Source organism: Notamacropus eugenii, chromosome 5, assembly GCF_028372415.1.
Source record: "Notamacropus eugenii isolate mMacEug1 chromosome 5, mMacEug1.pri_v2, whole genome shotgun sequence".
In the NCBI taxonomy this organism is placed as follows: domain Eukaryota; kingdom Metazoa; phylum Chordata; class Mammalia; order Diprotodontia; family Macropodidae; genus Notamacropus; species Notamacropus eugenii.
The window spans coordinates 367,475,931-367,502,996 of NC_092876.1; the positions used below are offsets into that span (position 1 = coordinate 367,475,931).

Consider the following 27,066-nt stretch of genomic DNA (forward strand, 5'->3'; position numbering starts at 1 on the left):
TGCAAAATCTGGCTTGGATTGCCAAGATGGAAGACAAATGATAAACTCTAATAGCTTCCTTCCCTCAAGTATCTCTGTTCTAGAAATCTCTACAAAAATTCCCAGAACCCCAGTTCTTTAACTGTAGTAAGTGGTAGATTCTGAGGAAGCATCTTTCCTAATAGGCTACTGGATGGAATACCAGATAGCATATTGAACTTGCAGTCATGAAGACCTCAGTGCAAATCCAGTTGAAGACACTTACTACAACTCAAACTCAGTTTCTTTAACTGTAAAATGAGGATAACAATAGCTTCTAACTCCTAGGGTTATTGTGAGTAATAGATGAGATCATATATATAAAATACTTTGTAAACTTAAAGCAGTATGTAAATGATATTATTAGTATCATCATCATCAGTTCCATGGTGATAGACATGCATAGTTAGCAATATTCCATTTCTGCATTTAAGATAACAATACTCTAGCTAGCTAACAGGCACTGATACGACGTATTCTTCTGAAATATCTTATTTGTAGGTTTTACTATTTCACTCAATTAACCATAAATAGTTCCATCTAGCTATTTACAGCCAAACAAAGTAAATTAGAGCAATCTAGAAACTGATTGCCAATGCAATTTATCATAGTTATATGCATAATTTCTTATTAGTTGTCTAGCTTCTTCATAGAAATATTGGGTTTATACAACTACAATTCTAGTTTTCTGACAATTTCCATCAGTTCAACATCAATAGAACTCTTATCTATCAAAGAACTTATGCAATGTCAGTGAATAACTGTATCGAACTCAAGTATTTTGATCCCAGATTATAATACTGCATCAATTCAACATCAACAGGCACTGTATTATGGGACTTGCAGAATGTCACTGAAAAGCTATATTGAACTCATTTCTCCGTTCCTTGTGATATTATTTCACTTCATTACCAGAAAACATGTCCATCCAGCTATTTAAATTAATGCCAATCCATTTGGAAAAATCATATTAGTCTTTTGATAAAATATTCTACTTTGTTATGTTCATAATTTCTAGTAAATTATCACTCCTTCTAATACGAATGTCTAGATGGCACAATTAATAGAGTGGAAGACCTGAATTCAAATCTAGACTGAGACTCACTAGCTGTGTGTGCTAGGGCAAGTCATTCAACCTCCATCTTCATTACCTTTCTCATTTGTAAAACTGGGGATAATAATTGTATCTCTTCCCAGGATCATTGTAAGAATAAAATGAGATAATATTTACAAAGTATTTTGTGAACCTCAAATTGCTATGTAAAGGCTAGCTATTCTACCAATGAAATGTCAAGAAAAACTCAAGTGAGAATTGATATAATGTCAGGATCTAACTATATTCCATTTAAGTATCTGTTTGTCAGTTCCAGTATTTATAGAAATAAATCCATCTCACTTTTTACACTAATACTTTTTAAATGGCATAATCTAGAGACCACATTAGTAATGTATTGATCTGAATGATATAGCTGATTTTTTATTAGTTATCAAATCTTTTCATGTAAACATTGGGTTTCTACAAGAATTATAAACCTTTGTCCCTGTCACATATCCCGTCTTCTCTTGATCCTTATCCCCTAAACATTAAGGTATCTTCATATGTCAGGCACCATGCTAAGCACTTTACAAATATAATCTCATTTGATTCTTACAACAACCCTCCTAGGGTTGTATTGTTATTATTATTATCTCCATTTTACAGATGAGGAAATTGAGGTTAAGTGACTTGGCCTGGGTCATACAGCTAGATAAGAATCTGAAGCTAGAAACTTAGGTCTTCCTGATTTCAGGCCTAGGGCTCTATCTACTTCACCATTCAGCTAGCCCACTTAATAGAACTTTATGCATCTTCCAAGTCCACACACCAAATTTCCCAATACCATTTGTTGGGAAGACAATATTAGAGCCACAGATGTGATATAAAAAGCATCTAGAAAAATTTTAGTGGGTGGCTGGCTTTGAGTATATAGCCAAAACATTACTCATTTCTTTAATTCAAGTAGGCTCTAAGCAGTTTATATCTCAATAAAATAGCCACATTTCCCTTCTGATACAAGCATGGAATTCTCAGTAACTTCAATGAGAAAATCTAACTTAATCCTAGAGGCACAGAGGAAGATGGAAAAATGAATATGAAAGCAATGACTTTTCAATATGCCTAGGCCTAGCCCAAAACAGAAAATTAAATTTGGGGAGAAATATTTCCAGTAGGACATTGGATTAATCTCTCTTGATTTATAGTGAATTTAGTAAGGTGAGATCTGAAGGCTCGATCTATCATTACCTTTCTAGTGTACAAGAGGGGTTGCTGGGCAGCATTTCTATTCTGTTCCCTGAAAGTTAAAGAACATACTTCATGGTCCTATCTATTCTTACTGGAGCAGAAAAAGATAACATGGATATAAAACAGATCTTTAAATTAAAATCAGCATTGTTTTTAATCTTCTAATATACAAACCTAATAAATGCATAATTAATATCTTTCAAAAACAAAACATCATGTGTCCCACAAGGTGATTTTCCATCTTAGTCCATAGATATTGTATCAAAAGAAAAAAAGTTTATAAAACGTCATAATGCTAAGAAAAATAACTTCAGAATAATAAATCAGAAGTTCCTACAAGGTTTTTTTTTAAGCCAGAACACTCTCAGGATCTTACAGTGCTAGTTGATTAGTCAACCCAGCAGGATTATTCAGTAATGGATTCAGCTTTGGGCAATGCTCATACAGACTTTTTTAAAAAAAGTATTAAATCTAACCTAGAAACTGGTGTGACAGCTTTAGATTATTGCTCTATGTAATGGCTTTACTTTTCCACATAAAGCGTGTAAGAAGAAATTGAAGCCATTATCTTGGTCATTCCATTTTTTTTCTTTTTTGTCTTTTTCAGCTACTTGAAGCAAAAATGTTTTTCAGAATTAAATTATCCAGTTAACAGTCTTGACTGTTTCCTTTGTTTAAGATACAGAGCATTTTATGGATCAAGTTAACTGAGCCAAATTCTCCAAACACACATTTATTTGTACAAACCTGCGAAAAAGACCAGACTTTTCTCATTCCCCATCCTTGATATAAGCAGTTAATGGAAGATTGGTTATGAGAAAAGCTATTTTATTACATTTATTATTTCTGTTTTTATAAAGTGGCAAAAAGTGCCACTATTAAACCTCGTGGTATCACAGTCACATACATATGACAACAATCCCATTTTTCCACATTTTATTTTCCACAGTTCTATCGGTTTTCAATTTGCAAGCCACTGGCTATACATTTGTCAACTGCTTTGAGTTGTCCTGGTACTGGTAATTCCAGGATGATATATTTGTTTTCCTTCCCAAAATATTTGTTCATTTTAAATATAAACGTGTATCATCAGTGTTATTTATAAATGTATAATACCACCAAAGGGAAAATGGTAAGTTGAACTGCCAGGAGTAATTGAGAGAAAGGTCTCTAGCTCTATCTAGCCCATTTCTAATATTACTCTCAAAGTAATTTCCACTAACCAGAAACCTAACAGAAGTTAAAAGGAACCTCCACACTCCATTTCCATCCAGCTTCTTTGCAGTTTTACTAAGCAGAGTCTTAAGCATGATTAAAGGAATTTAGACTTGTGATCTAGAGATATGATAGAATTGTAGATCAGAGTCTAATATCTTGGTGGGGAAAACAGAAATGCTCAAAATTAGTTTTAAAAAGTCTAGGTTTCCTTAAATAACTGACTGGCTAAGACTTGCATCTCAAAAGAGCTAAGCAAGAATCTATAACCTATAGCTAAAGATAATAGGGAAGAAGCCACATACCACTTCAAGACCAGCAGAAGCAACATTACAAAATGTAATATCTGCCTTATTTCAGGGATATTTTAGGCTTTCAATTTTTCTTAGTAGTGAGCATCTTTTCCAAGTTAGAAGCTTGGATTTACTACATATAGATATTTTATATAAATAACTGGGGGAAGGGGAGGGAGGAAATATCCTGGGTATATTTAATCATCACAAAATCTGTTCAATTTGGTAAGAAAAAAAGTAACCTTAATTTCATATAATTAATTTTTTAAAAAATCATAAATACACATGCATTTTCTCAAGAGGTTTATTTAAAATTATTTTATTAAACAATCATGTTTTATATGTCATCAGACCTTACCCCTGAAGTTGAAAAATAAGTCCACAAAAAAAATCCAATTTGAGGTATTGAAACTGAAGGAAAATATGCACAATGTGGTATTTCTTTATAACATGTTTACATTCTAGAAATGAATATCATTTAAGGGGAAATTGCCTTGCATTCTCAGGCTATGGAGAGTGGAGCTTTGTATCTAGTATTACATTACACCATATACCTCTAATCCTGCTGATTCATGTGGCATCTCATGAAGTAAGAACAAAACTCATCCATGAAAAAAGAGATACGTCCAAAAATATATAGCCAAAACACAGCAATATGAAATAATTAAACTGTTAAAACTGCAATTTTTGTGAAAGTTTAGAAATCAAACTAGCAGTCATAACTAGCTCCATAGATATAATTGTTATCTATTTGGGGATACCTATTCAGTCAATGCATCTCTGAAAATTTGAATATATGGTTAAAACAAATTGGGGGCTGGGTTTGGGAAATGTGATTCTGCTGCTTTTGACATACAGTTGGTTAAGTAGCATTGCTTATTTTTTTCCTTTAGGACATTCTTTCTCCTCCCCCACCTCCACCACCATCTCAAGGAGGAAGGAAATGTATTAAAACAGAGAGTTCAGGATGATCACCTCTTTGCTGAATTAAAACAACACAAGGTGAAGGGGAGATTGGAGACCTTGAAAGACAACTTTTTTCCATGTTCAAGACATTAACCAGATGCCTGCCAAATCCTCCTTCCCCTTGTCTGTGCCTTCCCAAAGAAACAGAGGGGTGAAATAGTTACACAGATAATTATGTTCAGAAAAGTACTTTCTCTTGAAACATACGGACAAATTGTAGGAAAATTAGATTTGGGACCCAAATAACCTGAAAAATTACATTAATGCTTCATTCAAGAATGTAGGCACGGGACTTTATATAAGAATTCTAGTAATTTGCATCTGGCATAGTAATTTGGGTCCAGAACAACATGACAATTTGTGGGTAGGAATTACTCTATCCCCTCCCCCCCCAAGCAACTATTACTTTTAAAGTTTTGCTTTGACAGCCTTTAGATCTCCAGCACCTAGCAGTCTGCCTGGTGCATACAATAAATGTTTGCTGATTGATTGACAAAGCACTGGACAAATCATCCGTGGTAAATCATTTTATTTATCAGGAAGTAGTGAAGGCTATAGGGATTGTACACTTTACTGCCTGCATGTCTCCTAAAAAGGGGAGAAGCTAAAAAAAATAAATAATGGCTGGTGAGAATGTTATTTTTTTAGAAAACTTTTAAAGAGTTAAATTATTTTTATAATCTAATATTGGAAAGAAATACTGTTGAATCCAAAGGATATGATCTAAGAAGATTTATTGTAAACAAGACATCTTCAAGAGTTTATTTTGCCTTTGTAATGAATGTTTGTTGATTGTTGTGGACTGGCACCAGACTTAAGGTGAAGAAAATTTTCTGTATTTTTTCCAAGGGAAAAAACTGGCCTAGGAAGTTACATTCAATCTACTTTGTAGGGGCAGTTATGTCATTGTAGATCCATCAAGGCTACATGGTGGGGAGAATTCCTTCTCTATTTTCTGAGAAAGGGGAGAAGGGAGGAGAGGAGGAAGAGTGAGACCAAGGCAACAGCAGTTGAGCTGTTTATTTCAGAAAATTGGTGCTATTGGGGCTCCCTCCAGAACCAGAAGGATAAAATTGATCCCATTCATTCTGATGTAAGTAAATAGCAACCCTGGGCCACTTAGTATAATTTGGAGGCTACTACTCCTTTTCACTACTCACTGTAGAAAATGGATACTAGAGGCTATACAATACATCTCTCAGGAGGGTCCTAGAAAATGAACTGCTGCCAGCTGTGGAAATCAGCCCAAAGCACAGGAAGTTAAAGTGAATAGCTATCAAGTTTTTAGATTGACCAATCTAATTAAAATGGAATTCTCAAGCCAGAAGAAGCTGTAAGCAACTTCAGCTTTAAGACCCTGTTTGGAACTGTCTCACAGGACTTTGCTGGGGGAAATGGAGTGGGAATGACAGATGGAGAGTAGGGAGGAATGCATGTGATTCCCCAACCTCTTTCCACACAGAATGCCAGTCCATTATCTCCATAATCCACCAAAAGAATGGGGGGGAGGGGGGGGAGAGAGAGAGAGAAAGAGAGAGAGAGAGAGAGAGAGAGAGAGAGAGAGAGAGAGAGAGAGAGAGTCTCATAGTATCATAGTGGAAAAAATAGTCAGTGTTTCTGTCAGATTTAAGTTCTCATTTTTTTTAAACTTCCTGTGGGCAACAAAGAGGTCTGATCACAAACACGAATGACAATAGCAATATAACCTAAATTCTTTTACTACCATCATCATTACCAGCTGCACAATAAAGTCTAATAAGACTACAAATAGAAAGAGCTGGCATTCCATGCTGATGGAACATTGCCTCAGTCCATGCACAATGGAATCACACATATTATTGAAGGCAGCTCCCCAAAGTGAGGAAACTGTTACAGTTAATCAAAAACTGGATTTCTTATGCCATTCAACACTAAGCTATCAGAACCCTTCCTATGCAGGAGAGTCAGGGAACATATGAGAAGGGAAAAGTTCATGACTCCCAAAACGACTAATCCCATAATCAGTGCACTGGTGATGGCATTCAACTGGAAAGGAGGCTCACTTGAAGAACCTGTGAAGCAAGGAAACACAGAAATATAAAGGCCTGCCATGTTATCACCCTCTTCAAATTCCTACCAATGTGTCTTAATGCCACGTAGCAACAAAAGTATAAAGTCTAGGAGTCACCTGACCTATCTCCTAGTTTCTGGCTTCAGCATTTAATTAGCCCTTTGACCACTGAACTTCACTACTTTCGGATTCAATCTCCTCATCTATATAATGGAGATAGAATTTATTTTCTTTTTTAAAATGGTTTTGTTGATTTTTTAGATGTCACCATCCTTTCCTAATATGATTTCTAGTTGTCAATAAAACCATCCCCTATAATAAAAAAGTACAACAAGCCAACAACTTGGCCACATGTGAGAGCATGTCCCTCATTCTAACCCTATGGTCTAGCTGATGGGGTTCAGACTCTGGGAGCTTCCTTGAGCTCCCCTTGAATCATCCCACTTAATCTGGCCTTGCTTACTCAAATCTAATCTTCCCATTAGTTCCAGCAGTGTCTGTGATGGGATTCAGACTCTGGGAACTTCCTTGAGCTCTCCTTGTGTCTCTCCACACAGCCTGGCTTTTCATACTCAGATCTGTGGCCATTGTCTGTTACCTCTTGATTGCCCCACCTGCTTACCACCTAGGCACTCCCTAGTCTGCTGTCTCTTGATTGCCTCCAGCTGTTTCCAGACTTTGATCCTCCTGGGATTCCCTTTTTGAACTTCTCAGGACCCTCCCTAGACCCCCTCTCCCAGCACTCTAGACTACCAGACCTCTCCCCCATCCTCAAACCCCCTCCCACCCCGCATCCCTCCTATAGCCTTTTCTGTATTTAAATTTCATCTCGCCTCCATGAAGGCGCTCAGATGCAATCCAGCTCAGACTCTGTCTAGATGAGATTCTATCTGGCCTGCTTGTGCATACAAGTGTCACAAATGCTTAGGTTCCTTAAGAGGCAACCCAAGATGGCGAATCTTTAATAAACTTTGTTTTCTTTGGCTTTAAGAAGGCTCGAGTCGAATTCATTTGAGAACGACCTGGACTGTCGGTATTTTGGGGTCACGATAACCCCTGAACGTCCATTACAGTTCCCTGCCCAGAAAAAGCTGTTAATCTCAAGTTCTTCTGTTAAAACTGGAAGGTATGTAAGCCTCCGCCTCTCCCTATCCTTTTCTTGCTCTCCAAGCACCTTGGAAATGGATTTTTGGACCTGGCTTCAGGTCCCAGTATCAGGCAAAGTCTCTGAACTTCCTGGGCGTGAAGGAGTTAGAGACTCAGGTTGTGGGTCCAGTGGTTGTGTCTGAGGCAGTGGACCTGGGCATACCCTCCAAAAATGGGTGCCCAATTCTTTGGATTTCCTGGATGCAAGGAAATCAGGGAAAACTCAGTTATTTTTGTCCTCTTGTTTTTTTCTCAAGGCTTACTTCCAGTCCTCCTTTAAGGAGTGGGGGACTTCCAGCCCCACGCCAAGTAATGGGTCAAAATTCATCAATTCCAAAGAATTAGCTTTGGGCTGTCTTTTACAAAATTGGAAAAAATTTAGCTTCTCTAAAGAATTTAAAAAGAAAAAGTTGGTGTGCTTTTGCAACACATTTTGGCATCAGTATCACCTGAAGGACAACCAAGTGTGGCCCATGTTTGGGACCTTACAATGTAATATCCTTTTACAATTAGAATTATGTTGTCTCCAGAATGAAAAACGGATAGAAATACCTTACGTAAGGGCCTTTGTCAAAGTCTCTCAGGACCCCATTCTCAGAAAAGATTGTAAGATGCTTGTAGCTAGAGCTGAGCCACAAAAGGACAATGGGGGTGAATTGGATGTTAGGGTCTCGGCCTCACCTCCTCCCCTCTCTCTGTTCCCAATCCCCGCTCAGTTCCCAGCCATGGGTCTTGCTGAGGTGCCTCCCTCTGAAACCCCTCTTGCTGGGGCAACATTCATTCAGGCCTCAGGCCCCGCTCCCGTGGCACCCTTCTATCCCTACTCTTCTTCAGGTACCAGCGGATCTTTCCCCTTGCCAGCCAGATCCCCTGGCCCTGCAGCCTAATACAGTTCCTCAGGCATTCCTCAGCCCCTCCCTCACAAGAAGTGGAAGTTCTTATCTCTCTAACCAATTCACTGCCCCCCACAGTGCTTTCAAGGTTTTTTTCCCTTGAGGGAAGTGCATGCTCGCTATCTCTTTCAGGTTAAAGAGAAACTGGGGAGATACTCAGAAGACCCCAATAAGTTTACTGAGGGTTTTGGGGACATATCCCTACAATTGGAACTTTCTTGGAAGGATCCACATATTCTTTTCTCTGTCTGTTGTATCGTTGAGGAGACGGGGAGAATTTGGGAACATGCCCAAAAGTTTGGGGATCATATGGCTAGCAATAATCCCATAAAATACCCCCCAGGAGCAACTGTTGTTCCCACCCAGGATGGGATTATAAAAAGAGTGAGGATAGAGGAAACAGAGACCTTATGGTAATTTACCTGTTAGAAGGCCTAAAAACTGCATTTCAAAAACAAGTAAATTTTCAAAAATTTAGGGAAATTACTCAGGGAGAAGAGGAAAACCCTGCCCTTTTTCAAGACTGGCTAGTAGAAGCTGTTAAAAAGCATACAAATTTGGATCCGGCAATCCTTAGCATATATTTTATTAATCAGTCTGCCCCATATATTAGGTTACTGCAGAAACTGGCAATGGGACCCCAAACACCTCAGGCCCAGTTACTGGAGACAGCCTCCGGAGTCTTTAACCACAGAGACCTCATTGCAGCAGAGGAAAGGGAACGAAGAAGGGCCAGGGCCAGGGAACATGCTCAATTCTTGGCTGCTGCCTTGGCCAGGAAAAGACACAGGGAGCACCCCTCCAGGGCACCCCCTTGGAGGAAGGCTGGTTACTTGGGCAGTGGGGAAACCTGCTTTCATTGCCACAAGGAGGGTCACTGGTCCAAGGAGTGCCCCTCCAGGGCGCCCCCCCAGAGGGAGCCCCAGGAACCAATGCCTGTGCAACCGTGCCCATGTGACCAGGAGGAACATTGGAGGAAAGAGTGTCCCTCAAGTTGGAAAAGTGGTGGAGCCATCCCCCAGTACCCTGTCCTCCAGTCTTCTCAAGACTTGGAACAACGGGAAAGCCTGGGTGCTGGCAGTGATCCCACTTTCTCCACCTCTCTCACTGCCAAGCCCTGGGCAAAAGCAAAGGCTGAAGGTAAGGTTACCCACTTTAACATGCCTAAATTCTCTGCTTTAACCAGTCACTCTGGCCCTACCCATCCCTTGACCCCTCAGGCATAGACATTGAAGGGGAAACTAAGGAATGTCTTGATAATGTTTAATATAAAATTTTGGAATAATCTCTTTGTTCTCTCTGAAGTAAACTCAGAGAGTGCCTCTTCCTATGTCAGCAAAAGCCAGCCAAGGCCGCCTCTACACTCCTTAAGGAGACCTTTAACCTAAGACACTATATCTTGAATAATGAGACTTTCCTTTGAATCTTATTATCTACAGACATGTACTATGTTATGGCATATTAATGGTAAAGAAAATATAGACATCTTAGGTCGTAATTTCTATTGAACATTGTTTACCCTTTCCTAGGTCAATTATCTGTTTAGGGGAGGAAGCCTGCCACTTACTAGTGGTGGGGTTTCTTTCCTTATCACCGAGACATATGCTTACCCAGCCTGAAATCCCAAGGCCTGACTAACATTGCTTTGTTAATTGTCCTGTCTTACTGAATTTATGATTTGCTTAATTAGGAGAGTTTCTTTCCATGGCAAAATGTACTTAAGACAGATGATTTCTGTACTAGGTAGTCAGAGTCACCTCTGACTCCATAGCGCTATGTAACTGTTTTCTTTATGGGGAATTGATCAATTAATTAATTAAATCATAAAATGTATGCATTTAGCCATGTTGCCTTTTCTCTAACCAAGTTTTCTGGTCAACAGTCTACAGACATATCCCCTCCCCAGCCTGCTTGAGAATCTGTTGTTTAAACACTCCTTCCTTATGCCCTCCTCTGACCCTGCCCCCTTGTTGAAAAGGGACCTGATGGTGAAATTGGGGAGCCAGTTTTCTCTAGTTAAACCTCCCATCTGCCTTTTGCCTCTGTTCACTAGATCTTGCCCGATTTGCTTGAGAGTGTGGGAGACAGCCAGGCCAAATATTTGGGACACTGGAATTCCAGAGAGAGCTACTTCTGCCACCCCAGCCACTGTTAGTATCCCAGACCCTAAAGCGCTCCCTCATCTCAGCCAGAATCTGATTAAGCCTGAGACCTGGGAAGGACTACAACCTTTAATTGAAAAATTCCTGAAGTATAGAATCTTTGTCCCTTGTTCATCTCCTTGCAACGCTGCAACCCTTCCCACAAAAAGGCCTAATGGAAAATACTCACAATTTATTTTTGTTTTGAATGTACTTTTCCTGGGGAATCAAGTCCATATCAGCTAACATGGACAGTCTTGCCCCAAGGGATTCGAGATAACCCTCTTGTATTTGACCAGGCTTTGGGACGGGATTTAAGGCACCTGAAACTAGCAGATGGTATCTTAATTCAGTATGTGCATGATATTCTTATTTGTAGCCCCACCCAAGAGGCTTCTTTGGCTGCTGCCACAGAAGCCCTTAATTTCTTAGGCATTCGAGGCTATAGGGTCTCATGGAACAAAACCCAGATAGCATGCCAGTCCATTAGGTATTTGGGCCATGAACTCACACCCACCTCTCTCTCCTTAACCTCTGAAAGAAAAAGGACAATCCTGTCTATCATCCCTGGTCCAGAGAGTAAGAAGCAAGTTCGAGTGTTTTTAGGCATGACTGGATTTTGTAGACTCTGGATTCCTAATTTTGGTTTTATTGTTAAACTGCTTTATGGCCCTACTAAGGGCACTGACTCGGAACAGGCTAAAGTTTTTGAGAATCTGAAAACTAATTTGGCCACTACCCCATCACTAGACCTACCCAATCTGGGAAAACCTTTCACTCTGTATGTTGATGAGAGAGGACAGGCTTTGGGAGTCTTAACCCCCTCCTTAGGACCAGATCCCAGGCCAGTTGATGTTTTTATTTACTCAAAATATGCTTTCCTTGTTCTAAATACCCATGGAGCAATCTGGAAAGAAAGGGGATATCTGACAGCAAAAAACTCCCCTATCAAACATGCCCTTCTATGTTTTGGCCTTGACGCAGTCATCTTTAATTCTCTCCAGAGGAATTATCTTTTATGCCAGAGAAATTGTCTTTTCTTTATATTCCTTTTGTACCTGTTTGGTGTGTGTGTGCCTAACCTCTTTGCCAGGTTTGTCTTTTCCAGGGTGCAAGCTATCAACTTCCAGATGACAGCCCAGGCTATATACCAACCTCTGTCTGAATCCTAGGTCTCCAGCCCACTGGACCTGGCACCACCCAGATTCTGAAGTCTGACCCCTTGAACAGGACCCATCGAGGCAGGGACAGCTCTACGCCCCTTGCCAGCAGGAAGAAATTTCAGAAACTGAGACCTTCGCCCTTTACCCCAAAAGAATTTGGGTTCAATCTGTTTGAGGGGGGAATGATGGGGTTCAGACTGTGGGAACTTCCTTGAGCTCCCCTGGAATCTCCTCACTTAACCTGACCTTTCATACTCAAATTGAGTATCTCTCAAAATTGTATCTCTCCACAGAACCTGGCTTTTCATACTCAAATCTGTGACCATTGTCTGTTATCTCCCGTTTGACCCACCTGCTTCCCACCCAAACCCTCCATTGTCTGATATCTCCTGATAGCTGTCAGCTGTTTCCAGCCTTTGACCCTCTTTGGACTTCTCAAGATCCTTCCTAAACCCCTCCTCCCATCACCCTGTACTACCAGACACCCCCACCCCCACCCCTCCTATACTCTTTTCTGTATTTAAGTTCCACCTCGCCTCATGAAGGCGCTCAGATGCAATCCAGCTCAGACTCTGTCTAGCTGAGATTGTGTCTGGCCGGCTTGTGAATACAAGAGTTACAAATGCATAGGCTCCTTAAGAGGCAACCCAATTAGGCGAATCCTTAATAAACTTTGTTTTCTTTGGCTTTAAGAAGGCTTGAGTCGAATTCATTCGAGCACAACCCGGACTGTTGGTATTTTGGGGTCCCCTTCACCCCTGAACCTCATCAGAGTTAGAGTCAATGTAACTCTCTTTTAGGGTGATGATATTCAAATTAACTTACCAAGCTGTGAATTGTTGGTGGGTGTCTCATCTGAAAAAGAGAAAAGAAATGCATTATGTATTTTTGCTGGTGATTTATTGGAGTTGCCTCCTGAGAGGGGATTGTTAAATTTTCAGGAGCATTTACATCTCTAAAACTAGCCAATGATAAAAATCTAGGCTTGATTTGTTTTGTTGATTATCTAAATTTAAGAACATGAAGAGGAAAATGTTCATAATGCAGATTAAACTTAAAAGTATGTGTTGTATACATTTTCTTCCTTCCCAGGGAGAAAGTTTTTAGACATTTACCAGCAAACTCTTTATTTGGTCCCATTTTCTTCCCTTCTCACCTTCCCTAGGAAGATTAATCTATAATCTGCTTTCCACATTATTCTCATCATCCCTCAAACCTCAAGCACTAAAATATTAATACTATCCTTAAATACTTGTCAATTTTTTCCTGTGATTACTGATTCATCATTGTCTCTGACAGGCAGGAGAGAGGATGTATTAATTGTCAGAGCTGATTTTATTTTTAATGTGTTTGTAACTAACATTTTTTAATGTTGTGGATCTTCATTATTGAATGTCTGTTATACTTCAACATGTAGCCAAGTCTTTCCTGCTTATTCTACAAAAATGTTAACCTATGCTGAAAGAAAATCTACACTTGATAGCTAAATGAAAGAGAAACCTAAAATATAGTTAGTTTGTGATTATTTGTACTGGTAAATCAAAGTATATTGGCCTTCACTTTTCTTAAGTCATTTTTTAAAAAAATTTCCAGTTTTACCTTTGTTGATCTATAACTGAAATGCCTTCAATTTGTTTGGCGTGGAAGGAGTGGGGGAGGGAGAAGTTCTACCCTGATTAGAAATTGTATAATGTTTCTTGAGACAATAAAATCATGTTTAAATCAAAACCTGTCAGTTTCTTTTTCTTAAGAAAGAAAATAAATTTTGTGTGGAAAAAAGTTATAGCTTTGGTTATAGAAGAAAAGAATACTGAGCTTAATTTGTCTAACTTTGGATTACATTCAGCAAACATTTATTAAAACACCTACTATTTGCAAGGCACCCGAGCTATAGGCATTGGGGTTTCAAAAAACAAAAGGAGTCATGTCTATCCTCACTGAGTTTACAATTTAATTTTAAAAATATGAGGAAGAAGACTTCAAACAATTAATGGGATAGCCTGGTGGCATTTCATAAAGCAGCTGAGGCTTTTTTTTAATCCCCTGATATTTGAATTTTAGAAAAATAAACATATGCCCTAGGGCTTAGTCCTTTAACTTCAGCTGGTCCTATGTACAGATGAAAAGCAAGGAATGCAGCTAGGCAAATAGAAGACATAGGCTTAGCTTTGCCTCTATACATTTTCTCCCACTTACTCATCTACATGAGAGAATCAAAAGGTTTAAAGTTGGAAACCTGGGGAATCTCAAACCCCAAAGTTATTTGTTATTGGGTGACTAGCCCTCATACAAACAAAGATCAGGGCAGTTTAGACTGAAGGAATTAAAATCAATAGAAAAGGGCAATCCTCACCATAAGGAAGGATGAGGTCCCTGCCACAAAGATGCAAGCCCCTGGACTAGAAAGTTTAGTGGAAGGATATGATGGGTATGAGTCTTAGGTTACTATTTAATTATAAATGTCTTTTTTTTTTCTTTTTAATCTAAAGAGCCTGGCAGTCATAATTGAGATTCTCTGGCTGTTGCTGAGGTGATTCACAGGAGCTTTGCAAACAAGTTTCCTGGGTAAACCATAACAGGTTTCTCTGGTTATAGGGTCAAGGGTGGCCACATCTCTAAAAAATGGTATCTAAAGTATCTAAAAGGTCTTGGCTTTTGAAATATAAGAGCATAGCAAAGTTTACTCTCCTTGTTAGAGAAAAAGATCCAAGCTTTGGCAGAAGCCAGAGAGAAGCTTCTTAGTCATGTGACTCCCACCAGAGTCATACCTGACAAAGTTCACTGAATACTATGAAGCTTTCAACATTGACTGTGTCCCAAAAAAAGCAGCATGTAACAAAACCACATCGAGTAGAGAATACCTTTCCCGCAGAGACTTACATATATTCCTCCTACAGGTACCTCTTTTTCTGTATGACCTGGCCAATTATGTTCCCTATGTGTCCACTCTTCCCATTGATGGTTGCATATATGGGGAAAGAGTGTGCCATAGGTTTATGGAGTGACATGTTTTAATGCTCCTTCTCTTACTATACTATTTCAATAAATTCCTCTGCTTTGAACTAATTGGATCCTCTGGCAATGCAATTGGTGGGAGCTTGTGAATTATGGTTTTAGTGAATGTGGTCATAGCGAGTACTTTGAACATGGTTCAAAGCTGGTTCTGGGTACCTGCTCTGCAAGTCAGGGATGCACCCAGTTGTGATCTAAAATGCTAAATTCACACACGCATACAAAAAAAAAAAATACCCTATTTGCTGATTGCTTTAACCAGCACTGCAAGAAGACTAGGGAGGAAGATTTGTAATTATTTTCTGTTATCTTATTACCTCCTGGTTCACATTGTTTTCTTTTCTTCCACCTTTCTTTAGGTATACCAAACTTTGCATATGGAAATCCTTTTACCTCCTGGTAGTTTAAAAATACACTAGGGGAAAGCAGATGAAACTGTTCAGGAATTAACATGACAACAGCTTGGAATACTATGCTTGATGGGCACTTCAAAAGAACATAGATGGATAAGAACCAGTGAAAAGGAGGTAACAGAAGCAATGCCACAGGCCATTACAAAGCTAGTAATGACAGATAAGCTGTCTTGCTCTGGTTTCCCCCATAAAAATGGTTGAAGTGCATTGAAAAGATGTGCAACATCTATGCAAAGACACAGGCAGAATGAACATTTCCTCTTTTGACATAAGTAGACAACAATTTAAAAAAAATCTTTGCTAACCATGTAGTAAAGTGCCATATATTTAAAATTCCTTAACCACCTACAAACTTTGACCCTTATGCTGTGTTGTATTTGGATGAAGCTACATAAAATAACCAAGATGCCAAAAGAACAAGAATCTTGACTTGGTCTTCTGTATGAGATCCATGCTCAATCAAAGAACTAAAATCAGCTCTTTATTTTATTATATGACCATAATACTTTTCTTTTCCTAAGACTACTTCCTTGTGTTCTCAAGAAAGATTTTAAATTTATTCAACCATATACTCATCTGGTCATAGATTTATAGCTGGAATGGGGTCTTAAAGGAAATTGAAGTCAGCCCCCTCATGTTATAGAAGAAATTGAGGCCCAGAGAGGTTGACCCTTTTACAGGGTCAAACAGGTAGTAAGTATTTGAGTCAGATTTTGACCAAGATTTGCTGACTCCATGTCTAATACCCTATCCCATTCCTGCTATAAATCTACAGGAATAAGGAGTATATATTTGCTGTCTCCTATTCTCCTACCTCCATATCTTTGCATAAGCTATTTTCCCATTCCAGATAAGCACTCTTTCTTTATAGCTACCTCTTAGAAAGAATGGCTTCCAGCAAGTAAAACAGGATCTTTTGCTGTTTTTGTTTTAGTATAATCAAGAAGTATAATGCCTCTATTTGAATGTGGCTTAAGGAGGATCTTTCCTACCCACTGTCTAGCTTGGGAAAATTTATAAGAAGGTCCATACCTTTTGTTAATGAGGCACTAGTTCTCTAGCGACGTGATGCCCTTTGGCTCTAAAAAAGTATATAAATACTCTGAAGGCGAGGTTTTACTTTGGAGTTTACTGACTGGAAGTGTTTGTTTGGCCAGATGAGTACTCTGGGAAGAACCCAGATATCGTGCTTCCTTCTCTGGTAATTATGGTCAGATAGTTGGGGTCCAACTGTCTATTGAATTCAAACAGAGGAAGTCATGTCTGTTGATCTTTGATTTCTCTGTATTTTCTTTGAAGTTCAAGGTGCTGACTCCCCTGAATTAGGAGAATGATATATGTGCTTCGTTAAAGGATTGATACATGTGCTTGATTAAAGTGATTGTTAACCCCTCAGAAGCTGCCTGTCCTTTTATAAATGCAGATCTAAGAACCTGTGATGGTAGACCCCCTTGTGTCTGTTGGGGTGCTTACTGATTCAAGGGATCTTTCCTGATTTCCACATTTTTAGTGCTCTCTCCCCACTCAAATTACCGTATATTTATTTATCCATTTATATATTTTATCTCCAATTAGAATATAAGCTATATCCAGTTTAGCTGGAACATTTGCAAGTATATCATATGCATGTGACTACAGAGAGAGATAAGTATAGATAAAGATAGAGACAGAAATAGAAATAGAGATGTAACTAGAGATATAGATGATAGAGACAGAGGCACATACAGGTGTAGAGATAGAGAAAAATGTAGATATAGATAAGATACAAAGATATAATTATAGATGATATATAGATTATAGATATAAAGACAATATGTCCCAAAAGTCTTAGTTCAGTTCTTAACCTATTAAAATTTAAAACAGCACTAAGACTCTTATCAGACCCTGTATACGTAAACAGCTGAGTTTATTTTTAAGTATTCCCAGAAGTACATGAAAGATTAGTTCTGGTCTCCCTGCCAGTGTTGCACATCATGATGTATAGCACCTATACCCAAATACATGTATTTCTTGATGTACTATTAATCTTTTTTTAAAAAGATAAGAAAAATCTTTATGCATGTGATTCAGGTATGAGTTTTGAGAATTTTTAACACTTTTAATAAACTAAAAAAAAAACTTTAAAAAGAAAGAAGAGAGTTAGAAAAGACAAAGAATGAATGGACAGCTTCATATAATGGAAAGAACATTGGATTTAGAATTAGAAACCTAAGTCTGAATCCTGTTTTTGCTGCTTACTACCTATGTGATCTTAGGTAAGTCAGTTCCCTCTGTCCATGCCTTGGTTTGCTCATCTGAAAAATTAGATTGTACTGGGTGAACTCTGAGGTCCTTTCAATCTCTAAATATTACCTGTGAGCTTCTCAAGGGCAGGAAGGATATACCAGCTTGGAGAACCTGCTCTAGATAACATGTCTATGAAAAAGAAGCTTGGTCAAGAGATCTTGACTATAGGATGCAGGAAGGATGGAGCAAAGATATTAAGGCTACACTGAACTTTAAGGACAGCACCTTCTCTCTGAGTCCAATGCTTGCCTCTAAGCAATTGTACAAAAAGCATGCTTTCCTCAAAGACTAGAGCCTGAAAAATAGAATCTGAGGTAGAGCAAAAAGGAGATCCAAAAGAAAGCTGATGTGTACAGTAACCTGGGCAAAACTGGACTCTTCAGTTATATTATGTATCTGTAATTTGCCTGTGTTGTGAAATAACTCACTAAGTAATGCAGTGATTCTTCCTTAACTAGGGAGTTGAGTTTGCCTTCATTTTGATGTCTTGTTATATAAAAGCCTCACTGATGATGAGCAAGAAACAAGGATCCAGGTAATCCCTGGGTAATTATCTAAAAAGGAGAATTCTCTTTTAACCCTTGAGTGATTGTAGCAGAGGTGACTACTAGTTAATATAGGGAAGTTTGCTGTTCAACAGTCATGTTCATAATGATCTCACATATGAATTTGGTACTTTTTCAATCCAAGAATTTTATAAATATGCCCCAGAATGAATAATGAACTCTTTAATAAAGCTCATTGATTATCTGATTTGGAAATTATTCTTTTGCTCCCAGTTTAGTAGGCCTTAGCCTAAAAGGCCAAGGTACCCCATTGCAGCATGGGCCTTCTCCAGTCATCCTGATGACTATCTGGTTACTGGATTCACATGGCTCTGGAAGATAAGTGAGGCTGGTGACCTGCACAGCCCTCCCTCACTCAAAGCAAAGGCAAGTGCAAGTCATGTCATCATTTCTCTGATGCCATGGTCCTCTTTGAAAACAAAAGATGAAAACAACAATTATAAAGATCTAAAGCAGGAGTCCTTAACCTGGGGTCTGTGAATTTTTTGTACTTTTTACAAAAATATTTTGATAACTATATTTCATTGTAATTGGTTTCCTTTGTAATCTTTATGAATTTTGTTTCACACACTTAAAAATATTCTGAGAAAGTGTGCATAAGATTCACCAGTGTCAAAGGTGATCCATGGCATAAAAAAGAACTCTGATTTATAGTTAGTTATAGCTAAGTTTTGTTTGATCCATATAAAAAGGAGACATTTCACTTGAGCACAGTGGGAGAGTAGAGGAATAATTCCCACATGCATAGAAAGGACTAGTACTATCTATAGATCACACAGTTCCATCTATATATTTCCCTTTTCAGTTCCCCCAAACTGATCCTGACTGTGCTTCCTAGAAATTAAAAACATTTTCTATTGTTCCCACTCAAAAGCAATTCCAGATATTGTCAAAGCTGACTTTTCATCCTGTGTAATTCTACGCACCAATTCTGCAGAGAGGCACAGAAACAAGAATTGGGCTTTTCACAAATTACAAGCCAGTATTTTTCAAAGCACTCAAAAGTATGTACCAGATCCTCAGGGAGTCTGCACTGAGTCTGAAATTTCATAGTTAATACATTGCTGCATTATTGGAGAAAGAACCTAAGAGCCCTTTACTATGTACAATAGCACATTTTCCCCTCATCATCATAAATTATAGAGGACTAAAAGGATTTCTTTGTTCCTTCAAACTTTACAAATGAAAAATTCCACCTTCCTGCTGAAAGAAATTTTCAACTGAAAAGCAGCTGTCATGAGAAACCGAAATGAGAGCATAACAGAGAATGACCAACATTTTAAGCCTATGCCAATGCACAAAAATGAAATGAGAAACTGAGGCAATTATGTGGATAGCCTAAAAACATTTCTTTTTTTCTCTTAGTTAGCTAGATTTTTCTGGGAAATTTGATTTTCTTCATGAGTAAAGACACAGCTTAACTAAAATATTACATTAGTTTACTTATCCTAAGGCTAATATGATTATAGAAAAAAAAATTTAAGGAATTAAAAAAAAAAACCTAGTGTAATAATTCAGGTATACTCCCTGAGCCAAATTTGAACCACCAAGGGACTTTTGTGATCATCTTTGAAAGTCAGTGAACTATTTTGACTCAAGAGTCCGAGGACGTGAATTTGAAGCCTAGCTTTGCTACACATATGATAGTGTAAAGTCCCTTATAAAATAAGCTGATTAGATAAGTCACTTGACCTTTGTAGGCCTCATTTTCCACATCTGTGAAATTAGGGGGTTGGATTTGGTGATACCTAAAGTCTCTTCTTGCTCCCAATCCCATGATCTTATCCTAGATCTTTTTTTATGAGTGAAACAGCTTCAACCCAACCTTACATAATTCACCCAAGATCATACAGCCAAGCCTCCTGACTCTCAATCTCATAATTTTTATACTATTCCACGTGACCTAGAGGCAGCTAGGTCTCCCAGAGCACCTCACACTGGGCTTGGAATCAGGAAGACTCATCTTCATAAGTTCAAATCTATCCTTAGAAACTTACTAGCTGTCTGACCTTGCATGACACTTAACCTTGTTTACCTCAGTTTCCTTATCTGTAAAATGAGCTAGAGAAGAAAATGGCAGATCATTTTAGTACCTATGCCAAGAAAACCCCAAAATGAGATCATGAAGAGTCAAACACAACTGAACAACAACAAAATATGGCCTCTACTTTTATCTAATAGACAAAAACTGTGAGTTCCTCCCTGTACCCCACCCTAGTAACATAAAGTATCATTCCAACTCATAAGCATGTGGGATAGAAAAAGGGGAGATAGAGTATGTCTCTTTTCCTCCACTTCCTTCTTCTCCCTCTCCCACTGGTAAGACTATTACTCTTTATATGAAAGTCAAGTAAACAGAATACCACTGTGCAATTAGAGGGTTAGAGAAGCCTGGGGGGTTTATCTTATCTTTCAGTTAATTAGTTCTTTTTAGAAATGACTGTGAGCTCTTCTGAGAAGCAAAAGAATTTTCCATTTTGGAGATTCTTGTGAGTACAAGAAAAAAATAGGAGCTGTCCTACCTCTCCGGGTAATGATGGGGCCAGCAGAAACAACAGCATTTCCTGAGGTGCTCTGGGGGCTCCATGTTGTCCTTCTTCCCACATCTCTTCTTTCTCTGTGACTGCAGATCTGAGGTGTGAATGAAAACAAATGGAATTACACACTGAAATAAGTCTGGTTCTTTATGACCATTTTGGAAAGCAGGATCCTCTAGACCAACAGCCACACATTTGATTTTATTTGTGTTCATCTGTGTGTGCATTTAATTACTTGGCATGTCCCTGCTACAGTATTTCTTCCCCTGGCTTGGGTCACATTTCTCATTTCCCACCATTCCAATTGTGCTTTGCCTCATTACTTTACCTAGCTCAATATCTCTCCTGAGTGAAAGTTCTGTTTATTAAACTCTTCACAATTATTTTACTCACTCCTTGAATAAATCCATCCACTAAAATCCTACTAAGTACCAAGACAAAGTTATGTGGATGTTCCACTTAATCCATTCTAATGTAACTGAGAGCATAGATAGCATCATTGATTTACAGAAGAAAAATCACTGGTCCTGGAGCTCAGGGACCTGGTTTAAAATACTGCCTCTAATCCTCACAAATACACCCATGTCTCCCCTATCCTTAAAACAAAAACAGAAACACCTTCAAAGTGATTTGACTTTCCTCACTAGCTATTCATATATATATGCATATATGTATGTATGTATGTGTGCGTATGTATATGTGTATATATAGACATAGATATAGATATCTTCTCTTCTGTGACTAAACTCCTTGAGAATGTTATCTACAATAGGTCATTCCACTTCATGTCCTCTCATTCTCATCTAAACTCTCTGGCTTCTGGTTTGTCATTCAGTTGAAACTGCTCTCTCCAAAGGTACCGAAGGAAACTTTTAATTGCCAAACCTAATGGCCTATTCTCAATTCTCATTCTTTTTGACCTCTCTGCCATCTTTAACACTGTCAAATACCTTCTACTCCTATTTTCCTTTCTACCTATCTGACCATGCCTTCTCAGTCTGCTTTATTTCATCTAGGTCACTGCAACTAACCATGAATGTCCCTCATGGCTCTTTCCTGACCCCTTCCCTTCTCTATCTATAATATATCACTTAGTGATCTCATCAGCACCCACGGATTCAATGATAAAGATGATTCCCAAGTCTGTCTGTGTGTCTCTGTCTATCTCTCTCTCTGGGTATGTGTATACATACACACACACACACACACACACATATATATACACACACATACATACACATATGTGTGCATGTGTGTATACACACACACATCCAGTCTTAAGCTATTTCTGGATCTCTAGTTTCATATCACCAACTAATGCCTCTCAGATATCTCAAACTAGAAGTTTTATAGACATCTCAAACTCAAAGTATCCAAAACAGAACTCATTATTTTTCCCCTCAAACTCTATATTCTTCTGAATTTCCCTATTCCTGCCAAGGGCACCACCATCCTCTAAGTCACTAAGGCTCTCAATCTCTCTGACACTCAGGCTGTTCATTTATACTCAATCAGTATAACCCAATAGGTTGCCAAGTCTTGTCATTTTTACCCTCATAACATCTCTTATATAACTCCCCTTCTCTCCACTCACAATGGTGTCATCTTGGTATAGGCCTGCGTCACCTGACACCTAAATTATAAAAATAGCCTTATGGTTAGTCTCCCTGCCTCAAATCTCTCTTCACTCCAATCTATTTTCTACTTAGCTGCCAAAGTGATTTTCCTAAAAAGCATATCTGACCATGTTACTTTTCCTGCTTAATAAATTCCAATAGCTCCCTATTGCCTCCAAGATTAAACATATAAAATACTGTTTGACATTTAACCCCTTTTGGTCTTTGTAATCTTTTTGTACCTTGCTCCCCTCCATTTGCTCTGTTCTCCAGCTACACAAACCTTCTTGCTGCCTCTTGAACATCTCACAACTCCATGACTTCTCACTGGATGTTCCCCATGACTGGAATTCTCTCCATCATCCCTTGCTCCTGGTTTCACTGGTATCCCTCAAGAGGCAGGTTAAATATCTCTTTCAGTGAAAGGTCTTCCATGGTGACTCTCATATTCCAGAAATTATTTCCATTTAAATTATTTTCCTGAGAAATTATTTTCCATTTAAAATGAATATGTCTTACATGGGCCTAGTTATTTGCATATTATCTCCCTGATTAGAATAAGAACCCTTTAAAGGCACTTACTCTATTTTTGCTTGTCTTTATTTCCCCAGCATTCTAGCTTTCTTCAAGACTCGGCCCAGATTTCTCCTCCTTCAGGTCTTCTCCCCACTCCTAGTGCCCTCCATCTGAGAATGCCTTCCATGCACTCTGTATGTATCTTACCTGTACATAGTTGTTTGCATGTTGCCTTCCTTATGAAAATATGAGCTGCTTGAGGGAATTCAGTCAACAATCGTTTGTTAAAGTGTCTATAGTAGTAGACTATGTTGTCCTATAAGTCTTCCTCATCTTCCTTAATGCTTTACTTCCTGCTGTTGGTTATCTTCAGTCTATCTTAGACATATTTTGTTTTTGTATAGCTGTTTGTACGTTGTCTCCCTCCCCATTAAACTGTGAGGTCTCTCAGAATAGGGACTGGTTTTTTTGCCTGTCTTTGCATCCTTGCAGAAGATAAGAGTTTATCTGGCTCTTGAAAAATGTCAGTGAATCCGGGAGATGGAGAGAATTCCAGGTATGAGGCATGGCCAGTGAAAATGCCTAGATTGTTTCTTGCTTTTTTTGTTTGGTTGGTTTTTGTTGGTATTCCTTTCTTTATGTCCCCAGCACTTTGGCACATAGTTAGTGATTAAAAATGAATGTTGGATAACTACTAAGTATGTCAGTTCATCTCCCTGAGCTTCAGTGTCCTTATCTATAAAGTGAAGGACTTGGACTACGCTGCCTAGGAAGTATCTCCTAGTTTTAGATATATGATCCCAGAAAAAGTTAGAAGGGGCCTTAATGGTCATCTCCCTCCCTCACTTGAGGACCAGAAAATTGAAGTGCTTTGCCTAAGGTTTTGTAGGGGACACAGTGGGAATTCAAATCTAGGTAGGTTTACTTTCTTTTGCACCTGCACAAATTCAGGGGGGCTTTTTCTTGTTTTTTTTTTTTCCACTGCACCACAATTGTCAAATCCAAATAGAAAGAATTGGTGTATTAAAGCAAAACTGCTAGAAATTACAGAGAGAACCATCACTAGCTTATAGTGAATGGACTTTTCCCTTTTCTTGTAGAATGAAGTGAGCTGTGGTTTGTCCCCCCTCAAAAGCCCTCTGCTGCCAATGTGTGTACAGTTAAGGTGAGTACCCCATCCCAAGATTTCCACTCTTCACTCTCCTGGGGCCTATCTCCCCCCACTCCAACTCAATGGACACAAAAGAATAACATCACTTTCTCCTGGAACAACTATACACCACAATCACATTGTCGGCAGAAGAGTTGTTTTTATCCCAAGAAAACAAATTCAAAGTTGTGTTTCTCCTCACAAAAAAGAAGATAGAGTTAAGAGCAATAACTTATTTCAGTGGTATAGGCAACTCTTAGGGGAAGAAATCATTCTGCCAACTAGGGCTGGAAGTCTTAGAGAATTGCCTAGAAAACTGAGACTGGAAAAAGAAATTGCAAACCACACTAGTACCTCTGCCAAGAAAACACCATATGGGGTCACAAAATCAGACACAATTGAAAATGACTAAACAATAACAAAGGATTAGGAGATTAAGTGACTTGACCAGGGTTACACAGCCAGAATGTGGAAGAAGCAAGATTTGAGTCCAGATCTAGACAACTTTGAGGTCAGTCCTCTCTCTACTGTACTAGGATTCGTCACAAACAAAACTCACCCTCTTTTTATCCCCTCCCCAGACCAATCAATTAATCAACAAACATTTATTAAGCAGTTACTATGTTCCAGGAATTGTGCTAAGTACTGGGAATCAAAAAGAGGCAAAAAACAGAGCCCTGTCCTTGAAGAATTTATAATCTCATGGGAGAGCCAACTGGAAGAAGCTAACCTTTGGTTCCTGAGAAATGAGTTTGTATTTCAAGGGTAAATAGCCCTTCATGTAATCTCCAGCAAATCTGTTCTGCCTCTAAAGCATGAGGCTATGACCGGAAGACAGGAGAATCCTAGGGGATACTGCTTTAGACTACTGCACAATGACGCTTTTTTTTTTGTGGCCAATTAGTTGGTCAATTAGTTCATACATGAAACAAACCCCTCTTCTAGTTACTAGTTTGAAATTGCAGTACTAGAAATCAGTGAACACTTACAGGAGTGAGGAAAGGGCAATCCTCTGCTCTGCACAGTTTGGTCACGCAGTGAAGGAAAACTGTGGACATTTTCTGATTTTTGTGTTTCACAAAACGGAATACCTCGAATGAAAACCGGCCTTGCTGACTCTTGCCATTTTCAATGACAGTTGTCTGTGGATCTTTGTCGCAGCTGTATTTCAAGAGACACAAAAACTGGGGGATGACTGTGGAGCATAACAATACCTGATATTTCTGGAGCACATTAGTGTTTGCCATGTGCTTTCATCACAACCACCCTATGAATCAGGGAGTACGAGTATTATTGTTCCAATTTTATTTTTTTTAAGATTAGGAAATAGGAACAGAGGTAAAATGTCTGGCCCAGGGTCACACAGCTAGTAAAGTGTTATAACAAGGATATAAACCTAACTCTTCTGCTTCTAAGCCTAGTATTATATCAACTATACTATACTTTCTCTTACATAAAGTGCAAAATTATTGCACTTTTCAGATCTATTTCCACTGCAAAAAGAATTCAGTTTTTGAAAGCTGTCTAAGTCATTCTTCCACATTAGGGATATTTAATAAAATCATAAAACAAGGCATTAGACAAAAGCCTTGGCTACATAGCAATAATCATAGCTAACTCATATTTTCATAGGACTTTGTTATGGTTAATTTTCTTCATGTAACCTGAGGTTGAACAAAGCATGTGAAGAGCTGCCCTGCCTACTTCCTACAAACCATGTGTGCTGGCTCAATGCTTAGGTGCTGTGAGGAAGGCAAATGCCCTGCACCCTTCCAACTGATCATGTGTGACTCAGGGCTTGGATGCTTTGCTAATGACAAAGTCATCTCCATACTGGCTATCAAGGAAGAAGAACCAATGACTCAGTGGATCCTTAAAAAAAAGAGTGATTCTGTCTCTGTTTCTCTCTTCTTTCTGTCCTCCAAGTAGCAACACATAATTGAGATTCCAACAAAACATTTCCAAGAAGTATATTCTTTTCTCTACCCTGCCTGTCACATAGCAGTGAGTACATGGTAGCTAAAAAGTCCTAGTTGCCTCCTCTATTTAATATTTTATTTTTCCTGAGTATAAGTAACTAAACATCAACCTCGAGACAGAGGCATCCATACTTAGAAGTGACATTGTGACATCAACTCATCCAGAGGATCTTTAGTCTCTTGGTCAGAGCTGACATGGCAAGGGGTGTCCTTGAATCATAAGAAATGACCACTGACAATAGGAGGAATCTAATCCCTGACTTGGCTGGCCAAAAGATGGGGAATTTTCAGAGACAATACAGAACCAAGGTAAAATGAAACCACATCTATTCATCAAATCCACAAACTACTTTTATGTTCTAAAGTATTTTAAGTTTCAACTACTTAACAGAGTATAACATCAGTTGTTACTGAATACTGGTTTAAATCTTTTTGTCAATGTACACAAGTGAGTGTTTGTATCTGAAATAAAAACCTGATTCATGTAATATATTAAGCGTCTTTCTCCTCATCCCTCTCGGGAGATGCTAGTCATGAAATAAACTTTATTTATTTAAACTTTAGGTAATTTTTCCACAGGGTATAAGAGTGGGAGAATGTAATGAGCCAAGTAGTGTGAGAAAAAGAGTGTAAACTCTTTCAATTCAATCAAGATTGCCCCCCAGTTACCCCACTCCCTAGGACTGTACATTGTCTGGACAACATACATGGATTTAGAACAGAGGGGTCCCATAGCTCAAATGGAGAAGGCAACAAACCTGTGAAATTCTTGTCTAAGGGGAGCAGATGTGGGTTCATTAAATTTCATTGACCTAGTTTCTG

General features: G+C 38.6%; 1 protein-coding gene across 1 annotated transcript in view; it reads right to left on the bottom strand.

The window, feature by feature from the left end:
• Positions 1–5,294: 5,294 nt before the first annotated feature.
• Positions 5,295–27,066, bottom strand: part of ZPLD1 (zona pellucida like domain containing 1) — a 66,713-nt gene continuing 44,941 nt past the window's right edge. The window contains exons 7-10 of the mRNA XM_072614129.1: positions 25,255–25,426; positions 20,969–21,077; positions 12,995–13,024; positions 5,295–6,827 (exon numbers count right to left, since the gene is read on the bottom strand). Of these exons, the coding sequence (XP_072470230.1) occupies positions 6,652–6,827; positions 12,995–13,024; positions 20,969–21,077; positions 25,255–25,426 (487 nt within the window). The 3' untranslated portion in view covers positions 5,295–6,651. The remainder of the gene's footprint in view (positions 6,828–12,994; positions 13,025–20,968; positions 21,078–25,254; positions 25,427–27,066) is intronic.